The 20,851-nt window shown below is 37.5% G+C and overlaps 1 protein-coding gene across 6 annotated transcripts in view; it reads left to right on the top strand.

Annotated features, from left to right (window-relative positions):
- RAP1A (RAP1A, member of RAS oncogene family) overlaps positions 1–16,223 on the top strand; it is a 74,346-nt gene extending 58,123 nt beyond the window's left edge. For all 6 annotated transcript variants that reach the window (XM_049710678.1, XM_049710674.1, XM_049710676.1 and 3 more), the window contains 4 exons: positions 2,395–2,535; positions 3,997–4,140; positions 9,171–9,286; positions 15,530–16,223. In XM_049710678.1, the coding sequence (XP_049566635.1) occupies positions 2,395–2,535; positions 3,997–4,140; positions 9,171–9,257 (372 nt within the window). In that variant the 3' untranslated portion in view covers positions 9,258–9,286; positions 15,530–16,223. The remainder of the gene's footprint in view (positions 1–2,394; positions 2,536–3,996; positions 4,141–9,170; positions 9,287–15,529) is intronic.
- The last annotated feature ends 4,628 nt before the right edge of the window (positions 16,224–20,851 follow it).

Here is a 20,851-nt window from a genome sequence, read left to right as displayed (position 1 = left end):
TTTAGTTAAAATAGGTATTTCTCTGGGTTTAAATAAGACTAACTCTTAACACCATGGTCATTCATTTATTTAAAAAACTTTTTTTGCTTTTTATTAGCATTTTAACATCTCAAGGGACTGGTGACAGATACGTGTGTTCTGACAAAAATCTTTAGGATTATTTTGAGCCTCATTTTTCACATGCTTAAATGAGTATAGTGACGTTTAGTACATTATAGGGTGCTTATAATGATCAAATGAGATAGTGATTATAAATCACTTGGCACAAAATGTCTTTTATATTTGTGTATTTGTGTATTTGTGTATATGTGTATTTGCTTTTATTTTCATTGTCTTCATTTGTCCTCACCTTCTTAATTGTTTAATTAATTAATGATGGTTTTATTCTGCCACAATTATACTACCACAAAAAATGCACACATTAAATGATTTTCTTTTCTTTTTTTTTTCTCCATATACGTAGACTTTACCTATTAGGCAATTCCTAGCTTTAAAATGGATGGTATTCTTAAATGTTTTAAGTTGTTTTAAAATTCAGCACAAATATTCCCACTATAATTTTATAAATGGTAAGAAAGCTTCAGATCAAAAAAAAACTTAAGCAGACTGGAGCAATTAGAGTACGAATTATACCATATTTTTCTATTCTTTTGTGGGAAAATGGATCTTGATTCCAACAGGAAGCTTTGGATCACTGGAACTCCTTCTTTCTTATATCAGCTGAATTGAGACCTCCCCCTCTTGCCACTTCGTCCAACCCCCAAATTTCCTAGCTTCTGAATCAGCAATAATTCTCCTTTGTTCCCAAAGACCCCAACAGTTAAAAAAAAAAAAACTTTCTATTTCTTCCTTTCACAGCCTCCACAAGTGTGAGGGCATTGTTTCTTCCTCCTCTTGTCCAAATTAAAATTTTCCCCTTCTGCAGAGATCTTCCGCTTGTGCTCTCAAATATCTTGTATTTATACCATCCTAGCACTCAGCATGCTGTGTTGTAATTTTCTGTTTACTTCTCTGTCCCCAGTGCCTTGCATAACGTTTGGAAAGTAGTTGATGCTCTTTGATCTTGTTCTAGATCACTCCTTACTCCTTAAGGATTTTTGCTTACTTTCTCCAACACTGCTTTAGTCCGAATTCTTGGTGATTTTAGTATCCAAATAGAATCTTTACGGGTAATATAGATGATCCAGTAGCTTGGCCTCTCAGGTCCTTGACCTCCACCCTGCTTCAGTCATTCATGCCCGTGGTCTTTACCCTAGACTATATGATTACCAGTAACATAATACCATCTTAAATCTCATTTTCAAGTGTCCTACTCTCTACTAACCATCTCTTGTTTCTCCATCTCACTTCCTTTCATACCTTTCAACCTGACTGTAATCTGCAGTCTGTTAAATCTAACATCTTTGTTTATCTATCATATCCTCAACCCCCTCTTTATACAGCTTCAAGTCCATGGTCTGTCATTCATAATCAATCCCTCGGATATATCCTCAACCTTCTTGACTTTTCAGCAACCTTTGACTCAGTAGATCATTATCCTTATCTGTAAAAATTTTATTCATTTGACTTCTAGGAAACAACACTTGCTTGCTTTTCTCCCTGTATGATTCGTTACTCCTAAGTCTCCTTTCCTGATTTGTCTTCATTTCCCCAACCTCTTAATGTTGGAGGGCCTCAGAGTTCAGTACTTGGACTTCTCTTTTCCAAAACCACTACCTTGGACATCATCTTTTGTAGCACCAAAATAATTAAAATCTGTATATAAAAAGGAACTATATGCAGTTTTTCTAAATCACACAGAAACAAATTAAAGTGGTTAAGATTTCCGTTCTAATTCTGTAGCTGTTTCTAGTCATGTACGTAGGGGACAGGGACATTCATGTCAAATTTTCCAGAAACCGTGTATCACGTCTTATGTTTCCTGTCATGATAACATGTAATAAAGAATTCAGGGCTTCCCTGATGGCGCAGTGGTTACGAATCTGCCTGCCAATGCAGGGGACACAGGTTTGAGCCCTGGTCCAGGAAGATCCCACATGCTGCGGAGCAACTAAGCCTGTGCACTACAACTACTGAGCCTGCTTTCTGGAGCCCGCGAGCCACAACTACTGAGCCTGCGTACTGCAACTACTGAAGCCCGTGTGCCTAGAGCCCGTGCTCCACAACAAGAGAAGCCACCGCAATAAGAAGCCCGTGCACCGCAACGAAGAGCAGCCCCCACTCGCAACTAAAGAAAGCCCGCGTGCAGCAACGAAGACCTAATGCAGCCAAAAAATATTTATATATACATACATACATTAAAAAAAAAAATTCAGTAGCTCACTTGTGATTATTCTGATTTAAATTGTTTCAATATACATTTAAGAAGTCATAATTGCATATTTTTTATTATAGGAGCAATTTACAGCGATGAGAGATTTGTATATGAAGAATGGCCAAGGGTTTGCACTAGTATATTCTATTACAGCTCAGTCCACATTTAATGACTTACAAGACCTGAGGGAACAGATTTTACGGGTTAAGGACACAGAAGATGTAAGTATTTCTCTCTATATATAGCATACTGCCATCTCTCTATGGCCAAATAAAAAGTGTCCATTTTCTCTATCAGTAGAGGATTTAGAGGGTATTTACCATGCGCCTAAGAGCCCTGGTGACCAAAAACGTTTTTAAGCTTTCTAAATTTACCTACAGATAATATGCTGAGATGATTAGAAAAGAAGGACACGTATGTAAAGTTCTTCTTTCTCTACTGCACTTATGACCTACATGGTGCTATGTGGGTCATAAGTGGAGTGGAGAAAGAAGAATCAAAGAGTACTTGGTAGAAGAAGGGGGACTCCAGTTGGGCTTGGAAAGTTGGTAGTTATGTCAGAAACAGTGTTCAGAGAACATTATTAAGAACCGTAATGCTGTGTTCCTATTTCTAAAATTCTGTTGGTACAGTTTTTACTTAGTTTTTTCCTTTGAATTATGTTAAAGATTTTAATTAACTTACATTTTTATATATTTTTTTGTTTTTGTTTTAGAATTCTTTTTTTAATGTTAATTTTTTATTGTGGTAAAATATACTGTTTTAGAATTCTTGTCTTATTTGATGAATAGCATCATTGTTGTTTTGCCTTTTTGCAAAGATTAAATGTATATTTTACGTTTGTCTCAGTTTTGAGCTACAGAAAGTTCCTTTTTCAAAAGTTGTATAAATTAGGATATAAAATTTCATTTGTACCTTCTTTTCTGTTTTTGTGTGTTCTCTCTCATTATTAATGGGAACATAGGCACCTGCTTAAGACCTCAACTTTGGGTAATACTGTAGGCGGGAGGAATTTGCACCATATGACTCATGACCAACCATAACCTAATGAATAGTTCTCTTTCTTCCCATGACTAATTCATCTAAGAGAGTTCTCTTTTCATAGGCAATTACATGCAAATCACTGAATTCTGGTAATGTTAATCTCTTTATCCCATGTAATAAACTAAAGATTGAGTTGTAGATGAAGACATAGCTACTCAGTGGCTGTATTTTTATTCTTTTCCTTAATATCTCACCTAAGCTAGTCTTCAGATCTAGATGTCAGTTGTAGAAGTAAAACTTATTAACGTGTTGGTCTTGCCACTACTATTGGCATTTTTTGGTCCTGTGAGATGAGGCACTTAAAACACACCAAGACAATGAGTATTGCAGGAGGTTCCTTTTCCTTCAGATTTTTCTACTTGGAATTCAGCCATTAGCATTAGTCCACCTGAGCATTTTGGGATTATAGTCTTAAAATAATTTAGCAGATCAGTGTTGTAGAATCTTGTCCATATTTTTTCTGTCTCTTCCCCCTCCATTTTCCCCCCAACACACGTACATACACCTTTTTTTAAGCACTTGATGAAGATTATAGTCCTAACTAACACATTTCAGTTGGTGACTGGTAGTTGCTTACTTATAAAAGGCTGAGTAACAAGTATGTTAGGGCTTATTATATGATTTTTTCCTTCTCGCAGGTTCCAATGATTTTGGTTGGTAATAAATGTGACCTGGAAGATGAGCGAGTAGTTGGCAAAGAACAGGGTCAGAATTTAGCAAGACAGTGGTGTAACTGTGCCTTTTTAGAATCTTCTGCAAAGTCGAAGATCAACGTTAATGAGGTAAACTACAGCTGCTAGGCAGCACAAATAAGTGCCTTTTTAGTTTCCTTTCTTTCAAGTTAACAGCCAAAAACATTTTTTAAAAAAGAAAAAGTGGTGTTCTTTTAAGTATTTATCTATCAATTTATGGAAAACACTAAGTAATTCCTAGAAACCTTATTCCTTCTCTTATATGAAATCACTTTGTTGGCTGTGATGAGGACACTTATATTTACCTTGTTGGCAAAGAGGTGGTTTAAGTTAAAGAATATGTTTTTTAAAGTCCTGCTAAGCCTCTAAATGATAAGCCAGAAAGTGGTGTGTGAAAATTGTCACATCACCCTTGTATTATAACAATTACCTATACAGATGTGTGTAAAAAGGTTGTAAAGTCAAGTAGAAAAATAAAAAAATCAAAGTAGTTACTGTAATGAACTTACGTTGTACAGAAAGATATCATGGAATTTGGTGTTTTGAGTCCTGCTTCCCTTTGGTGCATGACTCAAAGGGAAGAATCTGTGTGAGTGTGGATGGATACAGAACTATGATTCACTCGGTCTTTTAGGCCTGATAACAGCAGGTGCACAAGGCTTTTTTTGTCCGTGACTTAACTACTCCACTATCCTGAGAACATAGCTGGGGACAGGAATGCTTAACAAGTAAGCTTGCCTGCCTGGATGTAAATGGCCAATAGTTTACTGGATCCCTAAAAGATTAGTGCAATCCCCAACTGCAACCACTACATCCAAGCAAAATCTTAAGAGGTTCCTTTGCTTTTTGTTAATTTTAACATAAGCCTTTTTTTTCTTAAAAAAAAAAGCAGAATAGGCTTCTTTCCTTTCCCAGTAGTACAGAAGTGTTCATTTGCCAGTGTGCTTGCCATTTGTAGCATCACAGGTAATCAGTCAGAGTTCAGCACACTTACAACATAGATGAGAGTTAAGACTGGTTTAGGTTATCAGAGTCCTCTGGTGTGTTTTTGCTTATGATTCCTCTCTGGCCTTTGGTTCTTTTGGTCACTTTTCCTTCACTGATATTATCGTTGTAGACTATTATTTGACTTTTTAAATGACCAAATTACTTTAAACGTGTGGCACGAAGAAAATTTAAGGTTGTGGGACTTCGCTGGTGGCGAGGTGGTTAAGAACCCGCCGGCCAATGCAGGGGACACGGGTTTGAGCCCCAGTGCGGGAAGATCCCACATGCCGCGGAGCAGCTGAGCCCACGTGCCCACGCCCTAAAGCCCGTGCTCCACAGCAAAGAGAAGCCACCGCAATGAGAAACCCGCGCACCACGATGAAGACCCAACGCAGCCATAAATAAATAAATAAGTTTTACAAATAATAAGTCAAAGCTTGTCTTTCAGATAAAACCAGTTTTAATAAATACATAAAAATAAGAAATTCATAAATTTTATTTATTCAGCAAATATTCATTGTGTTCCTATGTTCCACTGTGTTAGGCACCAGGGTAACAGTCATTTAGACAGAGACTATTCTTGCCCTCAAGAAGTTTACATCCTAATGGGGAACAAGTCCTGCTGAGATCTTCAACAACAGTTATTTGTAATTCACTGCCAAGTAAATGAAAGGAAGTATGAAATGCTTCTAGTTTCAACTTTCTCTGTTGTGGAATTACAGTTTCATAGATGTTATCCTGAAAAACATGGCTGATCATAAAATGTTGATTTTTGGTTTAGTTTCCCCCACACCACCACCAAAAAAGAAAAGAGAGAGAACGTTAAGGTAAAACACATAAACACATGAGGTAAAACAATGAGCTTGGCTAGGGGAGTAGTAGTGCACGGTCACCATCTGCAGGATGATTGGCCTTAGAGATATAGTTCCTGCTGTCCTGTGATCACCCTCACTGGTACCCGACCACCAAGTTCATAGGACTCGGCCGAGGTTGAGTTGGGCCAGGGTCCAGTGAGCACAGTGGACCGGAGGTATTCCTTACCTTTCAAGCATTACCTGTTTGTGGGAACTTACATGCTACTAGATCTCCCTCCTCTGGGTTTCAGTTTCCCATGCAGCAGAGGTGCTTTTTCACAGTAGCCTCGTTGAAATCAACCGTTGACATGAAGGTTTATAAAACAAAAATAGAAAAAAAATACAACAAAATGAAATACATTAGCTACTTAAGGTTCTTTATACTCTTTTGGAAAACATACAAACTTTATGCTAGAAATTCTTGAGAGTGTAATAATTTCTTTCTTTTAATATTTCTCTCTTGATAGCCTAATAATCCAACTATGGAGTTTTGGGGGTAGTTAATAGTTCCTCAGACAGCTAATGCCTTGAAAATATGTGTGTGATTTCTGAGTGCCTGAAGATAGAGAGATCATACTTTCACATGATTGAACTCTTGGACTCAAGTTTGAAATCATACAGGGACATCCTGCTTAACTAAATTGCCCTCTAATTCTCTACTATCTATATCAGAGAATATATAATTTTTTAAAAAAAAACTCTTGGGACTTCGCTGGAGGTCCAGTGGGTAAGACTCCATTCTCCCAATGCAGGGGGCCCAGGTTTGATTCCTGGTCGGGGAACTAGATCCCGCATGCACGCCGCAAGTAAGAAGTCTGCATGCCTCAACTTAAAAAAAAAAAAAAAGGTCCCGCATGCTGCAACGAAGATCCCATGTGCCACAGCTAAGACACGGCACAGCCAAAATAAATAAATAAGTAAAAATAAATATTTTTTTTAAAAACTCATCATTTTTGTTGTGTTTTGAAAGTAGTACATAGCTGTATCAGAATCACATCAGTCTTAATCAAGAATTAATTGTTCTTTGCTGATGCTGGAATAATAATTGGAATCAAAACATCCCAATTAAGGAGTGATAGAGGGATTGAGAAATTATTCTGTGTTCCCTTTAGATTTTTCTGTAGTTCAGAAGGATGAGGAAGAACCTAGACTGAGGGCTTTCAGCATATCTAACCAAATAACTATAGTTCGAACTTGCCCTCATCACTGCTGCTGTGAGGTAGGCACCGTTTGCCAAGGAAATCCTTAAGGGTAATACCACAAAACCAGTTACCATTTTGTTTAGTACCAGAAACCCATGGCTACCATGAAGAAACATGCTGTTTTGATTAATTTACTATTTTAGTTTATCCTTTTGTTATTTTTCACTTACAGATTATGCACTGAGGCTGGGGAACTAATGAGATTTTGTTTATGGCTTATGAACATTAAGTTCTTGAAGGGCTTTGGAGCTGTGAAACAGAAACTACCATTTTGTTCATAAACTCTTAAGTTTTCAACTTTCTTAGAAATAAGATAATAGAATTAAATGGTTGAAAGAAAATGGGAGAGTGGGTAGGATGGACCAGAAAGAAAAGAATATAAATGAATCAATAGCTTTGGGATAAATCTGTTTATCCCAAAGGGGGGTAAAAGGAGGGGTCCCCCCTTCAACAATTAATTTAGGCTTGTAATCTTAGGACCATTATTTTTTAAATTGAAGTATAGTTTGCTGTACAATATTATATGTTATAGGTGTACAGTGTAGTGATTCATAATTTTTAAAGGTTTTACTCCATTTATAGTTATTATAAAATATTGGTTATATTCCCCATGTTGCTATTCCCCATATATTCCCCGTATATCGTTGTAGCTTATTTTATACCTAATAGTTTGTACCTCTTAACCCCTACCCCTATATTGCCCCTCCCCCCTTCCTCTCCCCACTGGTAACCACTAGTTTGTTCTTTGTATCTGTGAGTCTGCTTCTTTTTTGTTATATTCACTAGTTTGTTGTATTTTTTAGACTCCACATATAAGTGATATCACACAATATTTGTCTTTGTCTGACTTATTTCACTTAGCATAATGCCTTCTAAGTCCATCCATGTTGCTGCAAATGGCAAAATTTCGTTCTTTATAGCAGAGTAGTATTCCATTGTATATATACACCACATCTTCTTTATTCATTCATCTGTTGATGGACACTTCCATATCTTGGCAGTTGCAAATAATGCTGCTATGAACATTGGGGTGCATGTATCTTTTTTAAAAATATTTATTTATTTACTTCTTTACTTACTTACTTACTTTGGCTGCGCCAGGTCTTAGTTGTGGCACTAGGGATCTTTTTTTTTAGTTGCGTCATGCGGACCTCTTAGTTGCAGCATGCGTGTGGGATCTAGTTCCTGACTAGGGATCGAACCCGGGCCCCCTGAATTGGGAGCATGGAGTGTTACCCACTGGACCACCAGGGAAGTCCCATGGGGTGCATGTGTCTTTTCAAATTAGTGTTTTGGGGTTTTTTTGGATATATACCCAGGAGTGGAATTGCTGGGTCATATGGTAGCTCTATTTTTCGTTTTCTTGAGAAACCTCCATACTGTTTTCCACAGTGGCTGCACCAATTTACATTCCCACCAACAGTGTAGGAGGGTTCCCTTTTCTTCACATCTTCATCAACATTTGTTATTTGTGTTCTTTTTGATAATTGCCATTCTAACAGGTGTGAGGTGATATCTCATTGTGGTTTTGATTTGCATTTCCCTGATGATGAGCGATGTTGAGCATCTTTTTATGTGCCTGTTGGCCATCTGCATTTCTTCTTTGGAAAAATGTACATTTGGCAAAATATTACTAACTGGTGAATATGGGTGAAGAAAATACATAAGTTCTTGGTACCTGCAACTTTTCTGTAAGTTTGAACTTTTTTAAAAATAAAGCAAGTATAAAGATATAAGTGAAGCATTAACTGTTCTCTTAATAATTAGGTTTTTGAAGCATCAAAGATTCCACTTCACTATCTTGTTTTTTTCACTACTAATTCTTTTTACTAATTTGTTATTGAATATCTCTAAGAGCAAGTGTATTTCCCTCATTGTAAGTAGGTAAGTTGTGCTTTACCCTGACTGAAAATCAGCTGAGGCTTCTTAGAAACCTGCTGTTTCTAAGAAGCAGCAAAATACAAAGCAGCAAAATACAGATCCAAGAGCAGAATAATATTTCACAGAATCAAGATTGTTTTGTGGAACAAGGTCTCAAATATTGGTTAAATAAGTACTTTTTCTTGTTTTTATTTAGATATTTTATGACCTGGTCAGACAGATAAATAGAAAAACACCAGTGGAAAAGAAGAAGCCTAAAAAGAAATCATGTCTGCTGCTTTAGACCCACAATAAGCAGCAGCTCTGAGCCAGGTAAGGTGCTAAAAGCAGAGCAGATACCTTTCTCATCCTCTTATTTGGGGCTTTCCCCAACATTAACCACTTCCCATTTCACCTCTTAGGGTATTTCCAGGCTTCTGTAATTTGTAAATGTTTTATATAACTTATAGATATGTTCATCTACTGGATAATTTGTCTTTTTCTCCATGAGATTCTAAGCTGTCTGAGGGAGGGCAAGGATCATGTCTGTTTTACTCACCCCAGTGCCTGGTACAGAATGGGTGTCCAAACAATAGTGGTTCAATGAATAGAAAGCCTTCCAAGGTCACACCGAAATTCAAGCTGAATTGAAGTGGAACAGTGGTTTATCTGAAAATAAATTTTTTTTTTGATGAAATATTTCAAAGTGAGCACACATATATATCAGTAATAGTCATTCCTCCTCAGATGTAATCCCAGCCCTGATTCCTGACACAATGGATTAGTTTTGCCTCTCTGAACTTAACAGAAACAAAAACACTTAATGTGTTATTTTATGTGTGGCTTCTTTCACTCAAAAATGTTTTTGAGAATAATCCTTGTTGCATACAGCAGTAGTTTATTTTTATTGTATGACTGTACTAGCAATATATTTATGTATTCTGCTGTTGATGGACATTTGGGTTCTTTCCAGGAACAAGTATGGTGCCTGTGCACTTTCTATTTTTTCTTTTTCTTTTTTTTTTTTTGAGATGATCATATGGTTTTTATTCTTCAATTTGTTAATATGGTGTATCACATTGATTTATTTGCATATATTGAAGAATCCTTGCATCCCTGGGATATATCCCACTTGATCCTGGTGTATGATCCTTTTAATGAGCTGTTGGATTCTGTTTGCTAGTATTTTGTTGAGGATTTTTGCATCTATATTCATCATTGATATTGGTCTGTAATTTTCTCTTTTTGTAGTATCTTTGTCTGGTTTTGGTATCAGGGTGATGGTGGCCTCATAGAATGGGTTTGGGAGTGTGCCTTCCTCTGCAATGTTTTGGGAGAGTTTGAGAAGGATGGTTGTTAGCTCTTCTTTAAATGTTTGATAGAATTCCCCTGTGAAGCCATATGGTCCTGAGCTTTTGTTTGTTGGAATTTTTTTTTTTTCTTTTTTTTTTGCACGGTACGCGGGCCTCTCACTGTTGTGGCCTCTCCCGTTGCAGAGCACAGGCTCCGGACGCGCAGGCTCAGAAGCCATGGCTCACGGGCCTAGCCGCTCCACGGCATGTGGGATCTTCCCGGACCGGGGCACAAACCCGTATCCCCTGCATCGGCAGGCGGACTCTCAACCACTGTACCACCAGGGAAGCCCTTGTTGGAATATTTTTAATCACAGTTTCAATTTCACTACTTCTGATTGGTCTGTTCATATTTTCTATTGCTTTCTAAGAATTTGTCCATTTCTTCCAGGTTGTCCATTTTATTGGCATAGAGTTGCTTGTAGTAAGTAGTCCCTTAGGATGCTTTGTATTTCTGTGGTGTCTGTTGTAACTTCTTTTTCATTTCTAAGTTTATTGACTTGAGTCCTCTCCCTCTTTTTCTTGATGAGTCTGGCTAATGGCTTATCAATTTTGTTTATCTTCTCAGAGAACCAGCTTTTAGTTTTATTGATCTTTGCTATTTTTTTCTTTGTTTCTATTTCATTTATTTCTGCTCTGAATCTTTATGATTTCTTTCCTTCTGCTAACTTTGGGTTATGTTTGTTCTTCTTTCTCTAGTTCCTTTAGATGTAAGGTTAGATAGGTGTAAGGTAAGATTGTTTATTTGAGACTCCTCTTGTTTCTTGAGGTAGGCTTGTATAGCTATAAACTTCCCTCTTAGAACTGCTTTTGCTGCATCCCATAGGTTTTGGATCGTCGTATTTTCATTATCATTTGTTTCTAGGTATATTTTGATTTCCTCTTTGATTTCTTCAGTGATCTCTTGGTTATTTAGTAACGTATTGTTTAGCCTCCGTGTGTTTGTATTTTTTACGTTTTTTTCCCTGTAATTGATTTCTAATCTCATAGTGTTGTGGTCAGAAAAGATGCTTGATATGATTTCAATTTTCTTAAATTTACTGAGGCTTGATTTTGTGAGCCAAGATGTGATCTATCCTGGAGAATGTTCCATGCACACTTGAGAAGAAAGTGTAATCTGCTGTTTTGGAATGGAATGTCCTATAAATATCAATTAAATCTATCTGGTCTGTTGTGTCATTTAAAGCTTCTGTTTCCTTATTAATTTTCTGTTTGAATGATCTGTCCATTGGTGTAAGTGAGGTGTTAAAAGTCCCCCACTATTATTGTGTTACTGTCAATTTCCTCTTTTATAGCTGTTAGCAGTTGCCTTATGTATTGAGGTGCTCTATGTTGGGTGCATATATATTTATAATTGTTATAGATTCTTCTTGGATTGATCCCTTGATCATTATGTAGTGTCCTTCCTTGTCTCTTGTAACATTCTTTATTTTAAAGTCTATTGTATCTGATAATGAGTGTTGCTACTCCAGCTTTCTTTTGATTTCCATTTGCATGGAATATCTTTTTCCATTCCCTCACTTTCAGTCCCTAGGTCTGAAGTGGGTCTCTTGTAGACAGCATATATATGGGTCTTGTTTTTGTATCCATTCAGCAAGCTTGTGTCTTTTGGCTGGAGCATTTAATCCATTCACGTTTAAGGTAATTATCAATATGTATGTTCCTATGACCATTTTCTTAATTGTTTTGGGTTTGTTTTTGTAGGTCCTTTTCTTCTCTTGTGTTTCCCACTTACAGAAGTTCCTTTAGCATTTGTTGTAGAGCTGGTTTGGTGGTGCTGAATTCTCTTAGCTTTTGCTTGTCGGTAAAGCTTTTGATTTCTCTATCGAATTTGAATGAGATCCTTGCCGGGTAGAGTAATCTTGGTTGTAGGTTCTTCCCTTTCATCACTTTAAGTATATCATGCCACTCCCTTCTGGCTTGTAGAGTTTCTGCTGAGAAATCAGCTGTGAACTTTATGGGAGTTCCCTTGTATGTTATTTGTCATTTTTCCCCTGCTGCTTTCAATAATTTTTCTTTGTCTTTAATTTTTGCCAATTTGATTACTGTGTGTCTCGTCATGTTTCTCCTTGGGTTTATCCTGTATGGGAGTCGCTGTGCTTTCTGGACTTGGTTGGCTATTTCCTTTCCCATGTTAGGGAAGTTTTTGACTATAATCTCTTGAAATATTTTCTCTGGTCCTTTCTCTCTCTCTTCTCCTTCTGGGACCCCTCCCTATAAAGCGAATGTTGTTGCGTTTAATGTTGTCCCAGAGGCGTCTTAGGCTGTCTTCATTTCTTTTCATTCTTTTTTCTTTATTCTGTTCCACAGCAGTGAATTCCACCATTCTCTCTTCCAGGCACTTACCGTTCTTCTGCCTCAGTTATTGATTCCTTCTAGTGTAGTTTTCGTTTCAGTTATTGTATTGTTCGTCTGTTTGTTCTTTAATTCTTCTAGGTCTTTGTTAAACATTTCTTGCATCTTCTCGATCTTTGCCTCCATTCTTTTTCTGAGGTCCTGGATCATCTTCACTATCATTATTCTGAATTCTTTTTCTGGAAGGTTGCCTATCTCCTATCTCCACTTCATTTAGTTGTTTTTCTGGGGTTTTATCTTGTTCCTTCATCTGGTACATAGCCCTCTGCCTATTCATCTTGTCTGTGAATGTGGTTTTTGTTCCACAGGCTTCAGGATTGTAGTTCTTCTTGCTTCTGCTGTCTGCCCTGTGGTAGATGAAGCTGTCCTGTGCACTTTCTTGTACAAGTCTTTATGTACATGTGCATGCATTTCTGTTTGGGGTGTGTGTGTGTGTGTGTGTGTGTGTGTGTGTGTGTGTGTGTGTGTGTGTGTGTATGAATGAAATGGCCAGACTATACACTATATATGTGGTAGCTGTGGTGGATACTGCTAAGAAATTTTTCCAAGTAGTTGTACCAGTTTACACACCTACTAGCAGTTTACGAGTTCCACATCCTCCCCAAATTTGGTATTGTCAGTCTTTGTAACTTGAGCCATTCTGCTGGATGTGTGTTGGTATGTCAGTGTAGTTTTAGAAGTCATTTCCTCTCAGGTGTGGGTTGACGTCTTTCAAATGTTTCTTCTGTAGGTCTGTAGGTAGTAGTCAACTTTAAGTACCACTTAAGTTTTCATTAAGTGAACCCATTGGAGAGAAATTAGTGGCCGCATTGAAGCTGCCTATCGCTGCCTATCACGTAAGCAACCAGGCCATGTGGGACCATTTGTTTTCCCTTAATTATATATTTAAATCCCCTGAACAGTTTTTACTTATGTTCATCAACTCTGTAAACATTACCATAAAAGAATACTTTCATGGAGTGGATTTATGATGTAATTTGATGCTAATTATGGGACTGTTACTAAACTGGGTCCGCTTAGAGGAGAGTTGGTTGTGCTAAAACTCTTGTAGGTCTCTTGGGTCTGTTTAGTAGATTACATCTTCTGGAGCATCAAATTAACTAATATGTGCTTCCTTAGAGATATGAATGAAACTCTCTTAGGGGAAACAACTGAGTAATTGTACCCCTTTTTGAAATGAAGTAAAGGGAAAATAGAAAGGAGTAAAAGTCACAGATTGCCTCTGGATAGTGAGATTTTGGAAAAACAGCTTCTGGCCAAATGCTTGCTTAGGCTTTTAGTGAAATCTTGAGTCAGTAACTATAAATCCATCAGCTCCTTGAAGGTGATTATTGTTAAAGTTGATAGTATTTGTGTTTCTTTAGGTAAGGGTACAAAGGTAGAAAAAAATGAGAACTCCAGTTCCTGTTCTGAAATGTATTTAACTCTTCTACAGTTAGTTGTCTGGCTTTTTTTTTTTTTTTTTTGGGCTGCTTTGGTTCTTCGTTGCTGTGCATGGGCTTTCTCTAGTTGCGGCGAGCGGGGGCTACTCTTCGTTGTGGTGTGCAGGCCTCTCATTGTGGTGGCTTCTCTTGTTGTGGAGCGTGGGCTTCAGTAGTTGTGGCACATGGGCTCAGTAGTTGTGGCGCACAGGCTCTAGAGTGCGGGGCTCAGTAGTTGTGGCGCACAGGCTTCATTGCTCCATGGCATGTAGGATCTTCCCGGACCAGGGCTTGAACCCGTGTCCCCTGCATTGGCAGGCGGATTCTTAACCAGTGCACTACCAGGGAAGCCCCTGACTGGCTCATTTTTATCATTATCTTAGCTGACCCTCGTTTAATGTCCAGTTCTCAGAAAATGTCCTTTTAGCTTATGTCTAAAGGAAGAGGTGCCGTCTCCTGGCCTATTGGGCAGATTCATTCACGTACACCCTACAGTGTACTACTATGAGTGTTACCTTAGAGGAAAGAAATCTTGACCTAAATCTAGAAATAAGACTTTCATCCTGGTTGCATAAATTCTTAGGCTCTGATAGGTAATTCAGCTTACAATATATTTAATGTTACCTGAGATCTCTGTGCATATTTGATAATACCAAATAACAGGTCACTTAGTAATCAGAATACTTTGCAGAGCATTTTGCTGTGATTATAGACTTGAAGTGCTATGTTGATCCCATTTAAGAAGTACTGAGATATGGAATAAATTTAAATAGCCACTATAAATGGTTTTAGTAAGGGTATGTGAACCTTAAGGGCAGCTTACCTAGCCCTAGCCGTTAGGCAAAATCATACTGAAGCGTGTTAGTCTCTTTCTAATATGTCCTACTTTTTTAAACTGAGGAAAGAAATTCATCTTCAGGAAATTATTCCTTTAACCTAATTCTTTTCTGCTGAGCAGTAAACCTAACTGAGTCTTCTGCCCTTGAAAATGGGCATCAGCTCTTTCTGTATCATTTCTTCTTGTCCTAGCCTGAATTGGAATAGGTAACCCTAATATAAATAATCATAAAATGGTTGAATAAAGAATTTCCATTGGGAAGTTGATGCAGGCATGAGTTGTTTCCTTAGTGGAAAAGGAACCTTTAAAAATAAGATGATACTGGGGTAGAAATGAAATAATCACTGTTTTCCTCTTTACAGACAGGACTGCCAGATATATTGTGAACCACTAAGTACAATAAAACTATTTTTTAAACATTTTTAAAGGGAGTTTAAAATAGCCTTGTTACTATATATGTTTAATATAATTTAGTTATCTAATAATGATCAGCCAAAATCATTATTTCTCTCTGTATTATTATGTATCTACTTATTTACTATCATCTTCTGACATCAAGGTTAACCATATATATCAGTATATATATATCTGTATCTATTCAATGTTCTAGATTACAGGAATGAAGAACTGTTGCCTAATTGGAAAGTGCCAGCATTCCAGACTTCAAAAAATAAATCTGAAGAGGCTTCTCCTGTTTTATATATTATGTGAAGAGTTTAGATCTTATATTGGTTTGCACAAGTTCCCTGGAGAAAAGAATTGCTCTGTGTATATCTCTTGGAAAATAAGACAATAGTATTTCTCCTTTGCAATAGCAGTTATAACAGATGTGAAAATAAATATACTTGACTCTAATATGATTATACAAAAGAGCATGGATGCATTTCAAATGTTAGATATTGCTACTATAATCAAATGATTTCATATTGACCTTTTTATCATGTTTCCTCCCTGTCAAGCACTAAAAAGTTGAACCATTATACTTTATATCTGTAATGATATAGATTATGAAAATTTCCCCTCAGACTCATTGCAGCAGATAACTTTTTTGAGTCATTGACTTCATTTTATATTTAAAAAATTATGAAATATCATTCTGTCATTATATTCTAATTAAAATTGTTTGTGCATAATGCTTTGGAAAAATGGGTCTTTTATAGAGAAAAAAACTGGGATAACTGATTTCTATGGCTTTCAAAGCTAAAATATATAATATACTAAACCACCTCTAATATTGCTTCTTGTGTTTTACTGTCAGATTAAATTACAGCTTTTATGGATGATTAAATTTTAGTACATTTTCATTTGGTTTGTGTGTTTTTGTTATTGTTTATAGATTTAAGACCTTTATTTTATAATGATCACATTGTTTTAAATGCAGCAGTAGCTCCTTCCTGGCTGGTACCTGCAGAACACTTGGCTTTAAACCCCTAAGTAAATGGTGATTTCTCTACAAACAGACCTCGCACTTTCTGTTCTATATATATTTATTCCTATTATACAGTAAAATACATCAGACTACATACAATAGTTTTGTATATTCTCTCTTGATCTTAAAGATTGTATCTTATTGAATAAAATATCCCACTGTGTATTATTTTTATATGTAAAAAGATAAGTTTAATACTGTATCAGGGTTTAACTTTTACTACTTCAAATCTTCCACAGGTTGTAATTTCAAGGGAATCATTTTGCCATTGTTAATTTGTTGAGTATAAGTCCACCAATGAAATGTTATGTAAATATTTTCAAGTTTGCTTTATAATAGATCGAAGAATCTAAGAGAAGTGGGTAAAAGTGAAAAAGCATATAAAGGATGTGTCAGTTGCTTTTTCTTCAACTGTATATGAAGTAGTATAGTGGTAGTCATATGGAAAAGATTGCTAAGTTAAATTTTTAGCTGGCTATATAGTGGTGCTTTTCCTTTCCTTCCCAGTTTTTTTTTTCTGTTTTTTACAAAAAGTGGGGCTTAAGTAGGACATGGACCTAGGGTGATATGACTTATGTACACCATAGAGGTAGAGCAGAACAGCTTGTTAGCCACTTAAGTGCTAGAGAAGGAAAGAAACAAGCTTAGGAAACCCTGTGCCTTGTCCCTGAATGTTGAGGAGGAAACCAGTCCTAGAAAGTCTAAATCATTGCTCAGGGATCTAGATGCTGTCTCGTTGCAACTAGGTGTGAAGTAGTGTTCATGCCTTGTTGAGACTTCCTAGGAGTGTGGTCAGCCCCATCAGTTACTAAATTGAAATTTAAAGATCAGATTTCAAATGTAATCTCTGACCAACCTGAGAAAATGTTAAAATATTGTAAAAAGAAAATTTGGAAATTGTATTCTTTTAAGTTTCTAATAAACTTAGTTACCTAATACTTACCTTCTACTGATTCAGTTATACATATGTCTGGGACTGAGGGGCCAAAAATCTCATAAATGCAATAAATTAAAAAAAAAAATAAGTGAAGCATTAGGGCCAGTCTGTCCAGGTCAGTGTAGCATATTTTAAGGTCCTCTAAAGTCATTCTGCTTTGAAACTCACCTCTCAAACATTCCTTTGGACTTAAAATCATAGATAACCATCTCATAAGCGAGCAAACATTTCTAAATATTACCTGTTACATAGATTGTGTCGTTATTTGCCAGATTAAGTAGGAATTATTTTAAATAAGAAGAACTCCCAAGTTACAGTCTGCTTGACTAGGAGCATAACTCGATGTCCTCTGTTTTAGGACATGGTAGGAAAAGACGACAGGTACTGGATTTCTTTGTTACATCTTACACAGTCTACTTGGGATAAAGGTAGAACTGTGAAGAAAAATGCCCTTGTGGCACGCAGTAGTGTGCAGAGCAGGACCAGCTGAATTCAGAGACATGCATTGTTATCTCAAAGAAGTCTGCCATTGCTGAGCAAGATGGAAAGGTATCCTGTCAGAAAGTGAGATAGGTGTGCTTTTATATTGTCCCTATGTGAAGTCCTTAGTCTTGGTTCCAGAGGGGAGGGTGCCTGAAAATACGATATATTTTTATAGCAGAAAAATCAAAAAGTCCTCAAGGATATTATATGAATCTCATATGGTGAATATTGAAGAACTGACGCCGTATCAGTATTTATGGCTATTTAAAGTATATTAACTTTGGTTATATGAGTAATATCTACTTTAAAGGAGGCTTGATGTCACAGTCGGTAGTTTGCTTTTTTCCACTAGAATACGAACAACTTTAATGGCTTCATAGTGTCCCCAAACAATCTTAGTTTTGGAAACTAAGTTAATACATAATCTATAATTTTACCCTCCACCAGGGGGAGCTTCAGTATCAGTTAACACTTCTACCATTGAATTAAAAGTAGATATTCAAGCCATCTATTCTATAAATACTGTGTGCCTCACAAAGAGGTGTGAAGGCCCTCCCTCAAGAGTTTGCAGTTTAATTGGGCAGAGAAGATATAAGAAATTCGTCAGAGATATGAATAGCATTGTAATTCATTGAACTGTGGCCACAGGGCAAATTCTCTTAGGAATGTTTAGAGAGAGATGGATATTGGTGTGTTTTTCTCTTCCCTACAACTTTGAACGAACCTGTATTTGGCAGCTTGGTTTGCCATCATAGCCGGCTGCCTTTTACTCCTTGGTGAAACCATGTGCATCTTTGGAGTTAGAATGTACTTGGAAAAAGTCAATCCTTGGGAAGATACTGATCTTTATTACCAACTTTATGAACATAGGTTACTTGGTCTGAGGCTGTTTTTCTCCACATATGAACATTCTGCATTTTCTGGACCTGCCCAATTTCAAATAGTTTGCCTCATTATCCTCATAGGTACACATATATTTGTCAGTTCACGTATCCGATTTTTGTTTTCAGGACTGAGGGACAGAAAGATACAAAGATTACCTCAGTATTTTCCTTTGTAAGCAATCATAGTAGAATGTTAGAGGGCGTAAAATACACTCATAAATATGTGTGTAGTGAAACCAAAGTGTGAAGAAATTGTCAGGTATTCGGAGGAGGAAAATAACTTGTAAAATAACCTTTTGTTTTGTTTGGGTCTTGTACTTATTTAAGGTGCTACTTAAATGTGTGTTAAAATAGCCCCTCTTGACTCAGCTCCAAACTTAAAAGGGCAGAGTGGTTTGGGTGCTTGTCCAGGATCTGGAAGGAGCCCATCTTGCCGGGGAGGAAATGAATGTGAGCTTTGAGGCAGTCTAACCACCCAGCTTTTAGCATTTCTATTCCCCAAAAATGTAAAAACATGCAAGTTATTCTTGAAAATGTAGCATAGACATTGCATTGAACATGGATTTTTCTTACTATAACTTCATCTTGGGTTTGTTGAATGTGTTGAATGTGTAGTGCACTTATTTAATGCCATATCTTGCTTAAATACTCTTGTTGAGAACAGCTGGGGACTTTGAACTGGGTGCCTAGTTCTGTTTTCTGGGAGGCAACATGGATTCTGTTTTGCAGACATCAACAAGAGCTTTAAAAGTGAATTGGGGATGCAAGTTCTTTGGCTTGTTAAGAAGCTTCCTGTGGTTCTGGGCCCAAGGTGTGACATACATTTCCTGCTAATCGCTTCTCTTAAGAAGCATGGGCTTGGCTGTTCGTTTGGAGGAAAAACCTTAATAAACCTTCCCATTTTAAGCAGTGATGTGACTCTTATTTTGAGCTGTTGTTTTCAGTGCATTTTTTTAAACTTAACCAAATGCAAGTTCTTGTGCCTACTTTTAACCATGTAAAAGTTCTTGTAGGGCTTACAAAGCAGAACAAGGCATGATCCTTATAGGCCTACCAGCAAATAGTTATTGTGCCTCTACTGTATGCCAGGTGCTGGTCTGCGTGTTGGGGCTACATCGGGGAATAATACAAACCAAAATCCCTTCATCCCTTCCCTCGTGGAGTTTCTGGCAAGTGGCAAAAGCTGTGTGTGTGTGTGTGTGTATGTGTGTGTGTGTGTGTACTATGCAGAAGAGTTAAGCAGTGTAAAGGGGCAAGAGTGCTGGGCAGAAGGAATGTGGTGGTAGTGGGTCACAGGTTTAGGTTTCACTGAAGTTGCTCTTGCATAAATATTGGAAATATGTAGCCCATACACCTGCCTGGGGGAAAGCACAGCCTTCCATGCAGTGGGAAGGGTCTGCAGATGCCATAAGGTGGACATATGCCTGGTGTGTTGAAGGATCAGCAAGGAGGCCAGTGTGGCTGGAGCAGAGGGATCAAGGAGGAGAGTAATAGGAGGTAACAGAGAGGTAGTGGGATGGGGGAAGACACTTCCTTCCGCATTTACTGAGTGGAGTCCACGAAAGAGCTTTTGGCAGAGGATAAAACATGGTCTGATTCGGCCTACCATAAGGAATACTATTTAGGAATAGCCTATAGAGGGCCCAGGATGGAAGCAGAGAGGCCAGTTAGGGTACTGAATAATCAGGTAGGAAAGTGGAGCCAACAGGAAATGCTGACACATGGAGAGAGAGAGAGAGAGTGAGTGTGTGTGTGTGTGAGTGAGAGAGAGAGAGAGAGAGAGAGAGAGAGAGAGTCAAAGATGACTCCAAGATTTTTGGCCAGTAAGGTAGTGAAGATTATGACAGGAGCGGGTTTGGAAGGGGCAGAGGGAGGGGGTCAGGAATTCGACTTTGAACATACTAAGTGTGAAAAGTGTGTCACATTCTAGAGTTGTACGATAGGTGGTTGGATATGAGTCTGGAATTCAGAGGAAGAGGTCTGGACAGGAGGCTTACATTTAATATTTAAGAACATGAAGCTGAATAGGATCACCAGGGTTGAGTATAGACAGAAGCGATCCAAGGATTCTGTCATGAGGTTGGGAGACGAAGAATTAGCAAAGGAGAACACGGAGGTCACTGGTGACCTTGACGGGCTGTCAGTGGAGTGGTAGGGGACAGTGTCTGGAGTAGGTGTAGGAGAAAACAGAAAGAAAGA

Source organism: Orcinus orca, chromosome 1 (genome assembly GCF_937001465.1).
Source record: "Orcinus orca chromosome 1, mOrcOrc1.1, whole genome shotgun sequence".
Classification (NCBI taxonomy): domain Eukaryota; kingdom Metazoa; phylum Chordata; class Mammalia; order Artiodactyla; family Delphinidae; genus Orcinus; species Orcinus orca.
Note: the sequence above shows the minus strand (reverse complement) of the source record. Positions and strands in the feature narration are given on the sequence as shown.